We start from the raw sequence: 12,489 nt of genomic DNA on the forward strand, positions 1-12,489 counted from the left end.
ACAGGGGAACCCTGCAGAAGTTAAGACTTGGGATGAGCAGCATTCAGCAGGAATAAACTCAACTCAGACCTGGGAAAGAGATTCACAGATGTCTACAAAGACTTTATCCCTAAAGCAGAGTTTTGTCAGATATGAAAGGGTGTTTTGGAGATTTGAGTGATGGTGCATGTCCACATGTCCACCATGCTCATGTCTGCCACATGTCCTAGACATTTTGACTTCCTGAGACTTTCTTTACAAACTCAGCTTTCCTTTCAGAAATGAAGGAGGGGAATAAACCAAACCAGTTCAGTCTTCTGAGGAGCCATGCAGTACCAGCAAAGGCTGTGACTGCTATGAGCAGAGACTACAGAGATGCAGACCCCTCCATATGTGTGGAACTGTGTAGTGTTTGTCCTGGGCCTGCCTTATTTCACATGGTGTGGTGTCGATGGGTATGGTGTCCTTAGAGTCCATCAATGTTGCTGTATATTGTTGCTGAATGAATTACCTTCTTTTTTAAGGCTGAGTGATGTTTCACTGTTTGTATATACCCCATTGTTTTTGTCTGTTCATCACTGATGGATGGATGGAGTGTTGCTGTATCTTGGCTGTTGTGACATGAGGTATCCAAAATAGTCAAATTCAAAGAAGCAAGGGCTTCCCTGGTGGCTCAGATGGTAAAGAATCCACCTGTAATGCAGGAGACCCAGGTTTGAGCCCTAAGTTAAGATCCCCTGGAGAAGAGAATGGCTACCCACCTCTGTATTCTTGCCTGGAGAATTCCATGAACAGAAGACCATGGTGGGCTTCAATCCATGGGATCACAAAGAGTCAGACACAAGTGAGTGACTGACAGTTTCATGGAAGCAAAGAATTTAGTGGTAGTTGCCAGGGGCTAGTGGGAGGGGGAAATGGGGAGGTATTAGTCAAATGTACTAAGTTTCAGTTATGCAAGATGAGTCAGTTCTACTATACAGCAGTGTGCCTACAGATGAGATGGTAGGTCTCATGGTAAGTGTTCCTTCTATGATTAAAAGAAAAAGAATACCCCCCCCCTTTTTTGGCAGATGAAAGGTATCTAATCAGAGCAGATAAATAATCCAAGTTTTGCTTTAGAAGGACAACTTTGTTGTTGTTATAGAGAACAAGCAGAAGAGGAACTGTAGTCAAGAGAAGTTAGGAAGTCATTTTTCTGGTCCTGGTGAAAGATAATGAAAGTGTAGGGGAGGAGAAGGTTTTCCTGGACCCTCTTAGGGGGTCCCTGACTGGGTGTGAAAATTAAACTGAAAAAGTAGATTAATAGGAGAAAAGCATGAATATTAATTTAATGTAAGTTTTATGTGACACACATCCTTCATAAGGAAATGAAGACCCAGGGAAACAGTTAAATCTGCATATTTTTGTGCTAGGCTTGATGAAAAGTGAATAGTTGTAGGAGAATATGATAGAGAGTATGAGATACATGTAATAAACTGGGAGAAATTTAGAAAATCCTGTTGTTAGAATTCTTCTATGTGTCCCTTTGTCTTTGGAGATAAAGATGCTCCTTTGCCCCAGGTACAGAGAGGGCACCTTTGCATCAGGGTTTTATGAGCTGTTTCAGGAGAGGTGGGCAAGGGGAATGCCAGTGACCTTCCTGCTTCTGCTGTTTTCACAAACTCCTTCAGCTTAAGATAGTTAGTATACCAAGGTGCCATATTTTGAGAGTAGCATGTTCTCAATCTCATCAAAGCCTCTAAGTAAGGGGGTTAGAGACAACTGGGCAAATCTTACATTTCAGAGATAAAAATCAACTGAATTCTACTGGATGTGATTTTCTTAGGGGTCAGGAGAAGAGAAGGCTAATGCATCTCCCTTGGCCCTTTTGAAATTGAAGAACATTTGGGATATCTAGATTTAGATGCTCAGTAGACAGCTGGAGCTGTGGGCCTGGAGGTCAGGAAGAAAGTCTTGAATGGAGCTAACAGTTTTACAAATAAAGGATATTAGAAATAATAGTTGAGTCCAACATGGGAAGGTCAAATTGAAAAGTAAAAAGACTAGAGAGCAAAGTCCCAAGGGAGAACAACATTTAGGGGTAGTTGGAAGAATTAATGTACACATTAATTAATGTACACATTTTCACAATGTTAGGATTGTGAAACAAGAGCAAAGTTAAGGGAATTTCGGGTTTCCCAGGTGGCTCAGTGGTAAAGAATCCTCCTGCCAATGCAGGAGATACAGGAGACACTGGTTCCATCCCTGGGTCAGGAAGATCCCATGGAGAAGGAAATGGCAACTCATTCCAGTATTCTTACCTGGAGAATCCCATGGGCAGAGGAGTCTGGTGGGCTATAGACTATGAGGTCCCAAAGAGTTGGACATGACTTAGTGACTGAGCACACAAAGGGAATTTTGAGGAGTGGGGCTTCCCTGGTGGTTCAGATGATAAAGAATCCACCTGCAATGTGGGAGACTTGGTTTCGATCCCTGAGTTGGGAAGATCCCCTGGAGGAGGGTATGGCAATCCACTCCAGTATTCTTGCTTGGAGAATCCCCATGGACAGAGGAGCCTGGTGGCCTACAGTCCATAGGGTTGCAAAGAGTTGGATATGACTGAGCACATAGAGGTAGTCTCTGGCAACATCTGATGTTTCGAAGACATCAGACAAAAACACGCTTGGAAAGAAGTCATCAGGTTAAGTAGGCCATTTTTAACCCAAGAGAAAGCACTTTCTGTAATGTGGCAGGATAGAATATTCTATAGACAGAGACTCTTAGGAAGAAGTAGATTTCTTTGACAGACAGGACTAGGATTTATGGCTGTCCTAGAGCGAGGAAAATTTACAGAAAACAGAAGCTCAGGACCAAATACAGCAGATCTAGAAACATTTTCTCCTGTTACTAGTACCTAGTATAATTTGTGCATGTACATCTGCTGAAATGTATAAATCCCTTCAGTTTTACCTGACTCATATTTTTTTCTCCTGTATAATTGGATTTTGTTAAGGTCTTTCCATACCTAGGAGTTTTGTTTTGTTTTGCTTTTTGGCCATAAAATTCAGTTCAGCAGTTTTGGAATTACATGGGTAGTCATTTCAAGCATGTGCTCGCTCACAAAGCGCTTCACACTAGCTGTACTTCACTGTTCGAAAAACTTTGCACCTAGCCATTGATTGCTTAAAGAAGCATTTTTGTAAAGTTTTAAATGTAATTAAGAGTGATGTTATGCTGTTTTAAATTCAGTTTTTTTCTTTCTACGTTTTGGCTCTGTATTACGCTTTTAATGATACTATACTATTGAACATGAGATGGAAAATGTGTTTCTATAAAGCAATGTCCTCTCTCAAACCCAGCCTCTTCCTTCCCAGTAGAAGTAAGCATCACTGGTCTGATTTTTGTATAGTCTCTTCCGTGCTTTTTAAGATTGTTTTGTCACTTAGGTGTACATCCCTAAATATTATAATTTGTTTTACTTTTTTTAAAATGCATGTTTTAAAATGTTTTTCTATTCTCTGTATTTCCCAAAAACTAGTAATTGGATTGAGAGACTTAGTTTTAGGGCTCCCTTCCACTTTACTTTTTTTTTTGGACAAACTTAATTCTTAGGTAATGTGGTATTCCTCCTCAGCAGACACACAATTCTGTTGTTGAGATGATTGCAGCGGTTGATGCAAAATGCCTGTTCCTGTGATTTCTGCATTTATTTGTTGAAATTCTATAAAGAGAAAGTTATCCTTCTTTCTTATTTGGTTACCAGTGGTACAATTAGTATAGAAAGAGCAGTGTGCATACTTGATTTTTGTTTTTAATTTACCACTGTTCAAAATTTTAATAAGTCGGCTCTATGTATCTTCCTAAAGTTTGATATATATATATAAATAAATGTTTACATCTTCCTATTAATATATAGATATATCACCTAATGGCATTGTACTGGTATTTCAAATGCAGTGAAAACTCAGAATTGCAGGATGTTTATTTAAATTCTTCTGTCCCACAACTGCATCTTTATCCCATTCCTACAAGTTCTTACGGATTTAAGAAAACTGGAAATGAGAGAATTAGTATATCATACAAAGTATAATCACAAACATTCTTGTAGTAACTACCAATAGCATGATCAGTAAAAGGAGTTACAACAGTCACTCCTTTCTGTTCCCACTGCTGCTAAGTCACTTCAGACGTGTCCGACTCTGTGTGACCCCATAGACGGCAGCCCACCAAGCTCCCTTGTCCCTGGGATTCTCCAGGCAAAAACACTGGAGTGGGTTGCCATTTCCTCCTCCAATGCATGAAAGTGAAAAGTGAAAGTGAAGTCACTCAGTTGTGTCCGACTCTTAGCGACCCCATGGACTGCAGCCTACCAGGCTCCTCCGTCCGTGGGATTTTGCAGGCAAGAGTACTGGAGTGGGGTGCCATTGCCTTCTCCATCTGTTCCCACTAGTTTTTGTGTTTCCAGTTGTACTGTTTCTACCCGGTCAGGAGCATATGACACTTCTTTAAATAGAACTCTTCCCCCTATATCCTTGTCAGCTAGCAAGAGTTTGAGTAGATTAAGATCTTAGAGTTAGGCTTTTGTGATTCTATTACTGTTGCAACAAACCTTTTTTTTCCAGCTATGCCTATCAAAGAAAATAATAAAGGGAACCAAATCTGTGTTGACAGAGGAATAATGCTTCAAAGGAATGTTACATTAGGTAACTGTAGATATAGCACTATTGTTGATTATTTAAACTTTTTATATGTTGAATTTTCCCTAAATGTAACTTGTACATCTTTTTTCGTTTGTTTTATTTTGTGGCTAGTAGAACACTCCAATATGCCAGTAGAAAAAAATATCACTTTAGAAAGACCTTCTAATGTGGAGCTCATATGCCAATTCACACCATCTGGAGATTTGAATTCAGTAAATGTGACTTGGAAGAAAGGTGATAAACTACTTGAGGGTAATTATCTCGTCAATGCAACGGGAGGCATCCTGTATACCCAACATAGGTGAGCATACACGATTTTAACCTGTATGAAATCGGTTAAATTCTAGATACTTTTGCTGACTGAGCATTCTTTCCTTTGCTGTCGCTTGAATGGTATGCTAATACTCTAATTTGCACATTTACAGAATTGTTTCTTTTTTAAATTTTGATTAAAGGCTGAGTCTTTTGGTGTTCATTAAGAAGCGTTTTTGAGAACTAAGCCTGTATTAATAAAATAAATTATCTTTAGGGTCGCCGTCATTAACAGCAAACAGATGGGAAGCTATTCTTGTTTCTTTGGCGAGAAAAAGCAACAAAGGGGCACATTTAATTTGAAAGGTCAGTACTAATCATTTATAGAGTAATAACTTTAAGTAATCTAGCGTTATACTCACAGAATTCTGAATCCTCAAATTTTAAAATGATAATTACAATACTAAGAAAGTCATCATATGCTTTCCATGGAATTATAAGTGGTGATATTGAAAATGGAGTTTCCCAGTGCCTTCCCAGTTGAAAATACAGGTTTTAGTTTGAAAGACCAGGCTGCCAGGTCATTTATACATTTCTTGTAGCACTCTTTTGAATTTACTTATTTATTTAGCTCTCTAAACCCAGAGCTTTCATAATATTCTTCTGGGTGTCTGAATTATTGCACTCCTAACCTGTGAGATTATGCTTTTGGTGTTCTGTATCAGTGGCTCTAAAACTTGAGATTTTAGGGACCTATAAGGTTTAAAAATAATACGGGGATGCATAAAGGTTGCCTGCTTTTGATTTAATCAAATAAGGCCAAACCCTAGGCTGTAATCCACAGCTCTCCCCCATGGGGAAAAAACAAACAAACAAACAAAAAACAAGTCAAAGTATTTTTCTCTTGCCACCATTAAACCAAAACTTTAAAGGTCTTAATCTCATAATATAGACTAGTTGTTCAAATTGGGTAATTATCTTCACAAAAAAATCATATTTTATGATATTAACAGCTAGCTGCTCTGACGAAGTATACTGTCCCCAGAGTCCCATCAGTAGCAGGATGGCTGGCTCCATCATAGCCATGATTTCAGCTCGTTGCCTCATTCATGCCTCCCTGTAGTCCCTCTGCAAGCAGACTCATTTCCTTCAGGTGGTTTTGTATATGTTCCTACTGAATAAATATAATAAATTCTGTATTTATGCACTTTGGTCTTGGCAAAGGCAGAATCTGTTATCATCTTTTGATTATTTTGATCATGGATGTTCTCTTTTAACCATCTTTCCTCTATTTGCCTAATTTAACCTAGTGAATGTTAGATACGTTGTATAAATTTCCTTCCCTTATTTCTTTTCTTCTTTTTTCTTTTCCTTTCTTTCCCCAGTCTTTTTCTCTGCCCGCTGCAACCATTCTAATGAGCTAACAGATACTAAACTTGTGGACACACACACAACCCTAGTAAACAATTTATTGTGTTTCCTTTAAACGCATAAAGAAAGGCTAGAGGTCTTGAGGAAATGCCTATCAAATCTTGAGGCTCAAAGTGCCTCCAGGAGATTCAGCTTTAAAAATTGCTTTTTTCTCTTCTTCTAAATAGCACGGTTTTCTAGAAGTATGTACTGTCATACCTATTCAAAGTTTGAATATTAAATTCATTTTTTCTTATTAGCACTCATAATAAATTCTTACATTACTACTTGGAACTGGTCATTCTGGCCTCTAATGTGAAGAGAAGCATTTTCATTTACAATGTACCATGTTTTCGGGACTTCCCTGGTGGCTCAGACAGTAAAGAATATGCCTGCAATGCAGAAGACCCTGGTTTGATCCCTGGGTTGGGAAGGTCCCTGGAGAAGAGAATGGCTACCCACTCCAGTATTCTTGCCTGGAGAATTCCATGCACAGAGGAGCTTGATAGGCTACAGTCCATGGGGTGGCAAAGAGTCAGACATGACTGAGTGACTAACACTTTAACACTAAGAAATTTAATGCCAATCTTAAAGGCGGCCTCTTGATTTATATCTATTTTGAGTAACTAGGTTGATGCTGGCTTTTGTTAGAAGCACCTACACAAGGTCTAGGTTTGAAATCAAGTGCTTGAGGAATACAAAGAGCCACTGAATATATTCTTTTTTGCTTTTGATAGATTTCTTGAAACAGTTTATTTTCAGTGTATTAGTTTTAAATGCCCACTTAACAGTGTAACTTTTAAGTGTGTCCTATATCTTAAAGATTTTATATAATTAATAATTTGGGCCCTTCAAGATTCGTGTTGGTAAAATAATTCTGTTTATTTCAGGTGACTGTTACTTGGAGGAATTATTTCATTTGAGTATAATTTAACAGCACTTGAGAATAATTCATATTATGGTTGTTTAGGTCTTATAAGACTTCTAGACTAGTGTATATTTTTACAAATATCCTGTATTACTATTTTTCCATGTGGATTGTTTATGACTTTTCCTAAGAAAGGTTATCTTTTCAATTGAGTGTAGATGAAAAGCCCGTTTTATCCTCTATTTGAGCCTATTTTATCCTCTAATTGAGCACCGCCCCCCACCAAATTCTGCTACATGAGTCAACTGGAGTGCATGCACCTGAGACCTCCAAACAGTTTATCAGCAAAGTCCCTCTTTCTCCTTTTATGGGAATTGGTTGATTTGTTACTGTTGTTTTTCAGTCAGTAAGTCATGTCCAACTCTTTGTGACCCCACAGACTGCAGCACATCAGGCTCCTTTGTCCTCCACTGTCTCCTGGAGTTTGGTCAAATTCATGTACATTGAGTTGGTGATGCCATCTCACCATCTCATCCTCTGCTGCTTCCTTCTCTTGCCTTCAGTCTTTCTAAGCATCAAGGTCTTTTCTAATTAAAATTAGTAATTCCTGCTAAGGCCCACTTGACTTCAGACTCTAGGATGTCAGGCTCTAGGTGAGTGACTATACCATCCTGGTTATCTGGGTTAGTAAGACCTTATCTGTAAAGTTCTTTTGTGTATTCTTGCCACCTATTCTTAATCTCTTTTGCTTTGTTAGGTTCTTACTGTTTCTGTCCTTTATCATGATCCTTGCATGAAATGTTCCCTTGAGATCTCTGATGCTCTTGAAGAGAGATCTCCCATCTTCCCCATTCTATTGTTTTCCTCTGTTTCTTTGCATTGTTCTTTTAGGAAGGCCTTCTTATTTTTCCTTGCTGTTCTTTGGAACTCTGCATTCAGATGGATATATCTTTCACCTTACTCCTTTGCCTTTCACTTCTCCTCTTTCCTCAGCTATTTGGCAGGCCTCCTCAGACAGCCATTTTGCCTTTTTGGATTTCGTTTTCTTTGTGATGGTTTTGGTCACTGCCTCCTGTGCAGTGTTACAAACCTCCATCCATAGTTCTTCAGGCTCTCTGTCTACCAGATTTTATCCCTTGAGCCTATTTGTCACCTCCACTGTATAGTCATAGGGATTTGATTTAGCTCATCCCTGAATGGCCTAGTGGTTTTCCCTACTTTCTTCAATTTAAGCCTGAATTTTGCAATAAGGAGCTCATGATCTGAGCAGCAGTCAGTTCCAGGTCTTGTTTTTACTAACTCTATAGAGCTTCTCCATCTTTGACTGTACTACAAGATTATAAAAAACCTGAACATCCCTGATTAGTATGTTGTAAAAAAAACCTGCTGACTTTGTGTGTTTGTCTGTTGGTGACAGTACAGGGAGAAAGCAAAGGTCATGCCTGAAGCTTGCAACTGCTAATATGTCAGTGATTACCTTTCACTGAGAAAGAGCAGTGGTGGTCTACCATGTTTTTCAGCAGAAGGTGAAATATTCTAAAGTGGATACTGAACATGTCTATAATAACAATCAGTGTTAAAAGTTCTTAGTACCAAGATGCAGAAATTTTGTTGGTAAAGAATAAGTAATAGGACAAAGAACTTAGAAGACACAGTGAGATTTTGATAGTACCAAGTGCTATGAAACCTCTCTTCTCCCAGCCATCTGTCCTCACCTGGGAGCATCCAACAAGTCAAAGTAGGGAAGAACAGAATAATAGAAACAGTTGGAACTTCAGCTTCAAAGTGTATTGATAGAAGTGTATAGTGTATTAATAGAATGCTAGTTAGCTGGCTTTGACTACATGGGAGAATCTTTTTCTAATTCAATAACACCTAAATATCCTTGAGCCAAAAGTGATACAGGCTGATGTTTTCTAGTCCACAAATATGCAAATAGAAATCTCTAAGCTTACAGCTCCATAGGGCTTTCACTTCCACTAAGTGGTTCCTAGACCTTACCTTCCTTGACACATCTGAATCAGCAAATTTACTATCTTAAAACTTGAATTCTTTCAACCCAAAGAGTGTGTGTCCTACTTTATCCAGAGTCCCATAAAGTCAACAGGACACATTAGAATGCTCTAACACTGTCCTTCTATTCGTAAATATTTCTAAACATAAGCAGAAACCCAGAACCAGCTGTTACCTCTGGAGGTTTGAACAAATCAGTGTTCCCTGAGTATAGTGCCTTTTCTAAGTTGGATGCACATCACTCTTAACAGCCAAAGAAAGCATACCAGAGCAGTGATTAATATCACTTTGGTTTTTAGTTTAGGGTATCATCAAGGAAACAGAAGAGATGCAAAGAATACAGAATGTGTTTTGTTTCCCTGTGGTATCCCTCAGTCACTGCCAGTTATCTGCAGTTAACATTTAACCTGGGATGCTTTCATAGCATACCCATGTGTTCCTCACCCAAACCTCATAAAATACCCAGGATTTTCTTGAAAAGCACCCTTCAGCTACCAGTTATGCCTTCCAAGCCTGTGCCTCTTAGAGGCTTACTGCAGGCCAATGTATCTTCTGCCGTCTCAAATGTTACCTGTGTCTACTTTTGATTCTTAGCTTGTGGGTGAATTTTCAATATTTTGATCATATTTCAACACACATTCCCATGCTGAAGCATGGCCTGATTAATTTCCAAAATTAATGCTGAAATTGAAAAGCAGAATAGGTGTCTGGGAGATCCACAAGCTGGGAAAGCCAAAACTGTGCCCTTAACTGGTGCTCAACCAAACCAGTTTCACAGTTTATCTTCAAAGCAGTGCTTGTTTTAAGGTGAGCCTAGCCTGACTCCAGAAATAACTGTATCAGAGCTACAGTATGAAAAAGCAGTGCCAAATATGTAGATGTTGTACCTCTCCATGTGGAACTCAAGAAGGGTGGCTGTGTTCCATCTGAGGTTTGGAAGGAACCTTGTGGCTTCAGAAAAGAATCTCTATGTTAACCAAGCTCAAAACTACTTAATCTGCAGGTGTTTAGTTGCTTAGTCACTCAGTCGTGTCTGATTCTTTGCAATTCCATGGACTGTAGCCTGCCAGGTTCCTCTCCATGGGATTTTCCAGGCAACAATACTGGAGTGGGTTGCCATTTTCTCCTCCAAGGAATCTTCCCGACCTAGGGATTGAACCCATGTCTCCTGCATTGGCAGGCAGATTCTTTTACCCTCAGCCACCAGGGAAGCCAGTCTTTTAATTGAGGCCTCTCCAAAAGTAGAGTTGATCTTTCCAGGTAGGACTTTATCCCTCAAAGTACTTCTGTGTTCTCATACTCCATTTAGTAGTAAAACCATGTCAGCTCTTGGGAATATTGGAATGGAGTCCGATTGGAAAGTGCTCCTGAGCTGATAATGTTTTGTCAGGAGACCCAAGAATAACTCCATTCTTACCTGGCACAGTCGTTCCTCTTCATAGAAAAATCTCAAATATGGAAATACACACAGAAAAGAGACACCAGAGAAAAATAACATCTCATTATCGGCCAGACCTGGCTGCAAACCTTGCTGAAATCCTTGGGTGGCTTCTTTTTTCTCAATTAGGTCTTACTAACCTTAAACCAAAGCACGGTCACCTATGCTTTCACAGTCCAAGCTCAATTTGGTACTTATTTCCCCAGATAGGAGGAGAGACCCTCCCAAACCAGAAAAAAACATGCTGAGTATGAAGCTGAGTTATTTATACCTCCAGATTCCTAGCCTTAGAAAACAAGGCCCAATCTGTGCCCTGGAATATGACCCATCCAGGACTCACCCCCATCTAGGACTGAAAAACTGGAGGGTTGAATGAGAGTAGGGAATTTAATACCGAGGTCACCAGGGAATTCAATCCAGCCTCTCCCCAGACTTCTGTTGTCTTCTTCTCCAGTGCCTCCTGAGGAAACTGGCTCTACCATAAGAAAAACGAAACAAAATATGTTCTTTGGTTCAGGCTAAATTAAACCTTTTAACATTGTGACGTTTAAAGTTATTGTCTTATTTTTCAGGAACTTAAAATACAGTTCTCATGTTCATGTCAGTATGTACAGTCAGTCTTCTTTTGGGTGCTAGCTTTGCTTCTGGTTTTCTTGTATGGCTAGGCTAAGGCTAAGTCACTTCAGTTGTGTCCAACTCTGTGTGACCCCATAGACGGCAGCCCACCAGGCTCCCCTGTCCCTGGGATTCTCCAGACAAGAACACTGGAGTAGGTTGCCATTTCCTTCTCCAGTGCATGAAAGTGAAAAGTGAAAGTGAAGTCCCTCAGTCGTGTCTGACCCTCAGTGACCCCATGGACTGCAGCCTTCCAGGCTGCTCCATCCATGGGATTTTCCAGGCGAGAGTACTGGAGTGGGGTGCCATTGCCTTCTCCTTTCTTGTATGGGTTCTTCTATTAGAGTGCTGTCTGGACCTTCAAATGGCCCTGAAGGAGTAGCCACAGAGGAAATTGAACTGGATAAAAAAAAAATGATCTAGTAACAACACTTACATGAGAGATACCCTCTTTACTTGTATTATAAAAAGACACGTGAATAGTATTTAAAAATTTAGCTCACAGTGTATCAAAGTATTACTTGCTGTATTCTGCCTTGTTAAATTCAGTATGTATTGAATGGGCCATTTTCTTTATATTCTTAGGTTTTATAATAATATGTAAAGTTATTATTCCATTTATTCTTTCTGCTCCATATACTACATAGTTCTGGAAACAATAATTTCTTTTTAACTTTTAACCAATTTCATTTCTTTTTATGGTAAGGAGAGGTAATTAGGTCCCCTGATTTAAATTGTTCTAATTTATACTTAAATTGTAATTCTTATACAAACAAACTCTTATTCATCTATGTTAGCCAAGGACTTGAATGAGTTTTTCAAGCAGTAGAATTTGTTTTACAGCTTCACAGCAAATTTTTAAATATATATATTATTAAAGAATGAATTGGTACCACCACCAGCATCTCAAAGTTACTGTTTCATCATTCTTCTGGACGTTGTCCCCTGTGAATTCATTTTTTATTTTCCATCATTTAAATCACCTTTCTCAGATTAGCTGGGTGTTCTGTAAAAGACTCAGTTTGGATGCTTTTCCTCATTCAGGGGTGTTTTCATGCATTCTTAAAGTTCTGAAATGAATTCAGATGAATTTCCAGTTCTCTTTTCATTCTGTGTTTTATTTCTTCTGTCTTCCACATGGCCTAGAAATCATTCTTGCACATGACAATAATCTACACCATTAAGCTGGCTAATGTAGGAAGGCCATGGGCGTTATAAATCATAAGAAAGCTCTA

At 39.1% G+C, this 12,489-nt stretch overlaps 1 protein-coding gene across 7 annotated transcripts in view; it reads left to right on the plus strand.

The window, feature by feature from the left end:
- EMB (embigin) overlaps positions 1–12,489 on the plus strand; it is a 166,432-nt gene that overhangs the window by 100,836 nt on the left and 53,107 nt on the right. For 4 of the 7 annotated variants that reach the window (XM_070774698.1, XM_070774694.1, XM_070774697.1 and 1 more), the window contains exons 5-7: positions 4,581–4,661; positions 4,770–4,959; positions 5,188–5,276. In XM_070774698.1, the coding sequence (XP_070630799.1) occupies positions 4,581–4,661; positions 4,770–4,959; positions 5,188–5,276 (360 nt within the window). The remainder of the gene's footprint in view (positions 1–4,580; positions 4,662–4,769; positions 4,960–5,187; positions 5,277–12,489) is intronic. The other 3 variants (XM_070774695.1, XM_070774699.1, XM_070774700.1) reach the window with 3 other exon arrangements.

Source organism: Bos indicus, chromosome 20 (assembly GCF_029378745.1).
Source record: "Bos indicus isolate NIAB-ARS_2022 breed Sahiwal x Tharparkar chromosome 20, NIAB-ARS_B.indTharparkar_mat_pri_1.0, whole genome shotgun sequence".
NCBI classification, from domain to species: domain Eukaryota; kingdom Metazoa; phylum Chordata; class Mammalia; order Artiodactyla; family Bovidae; genus Bos; species Bos indicus.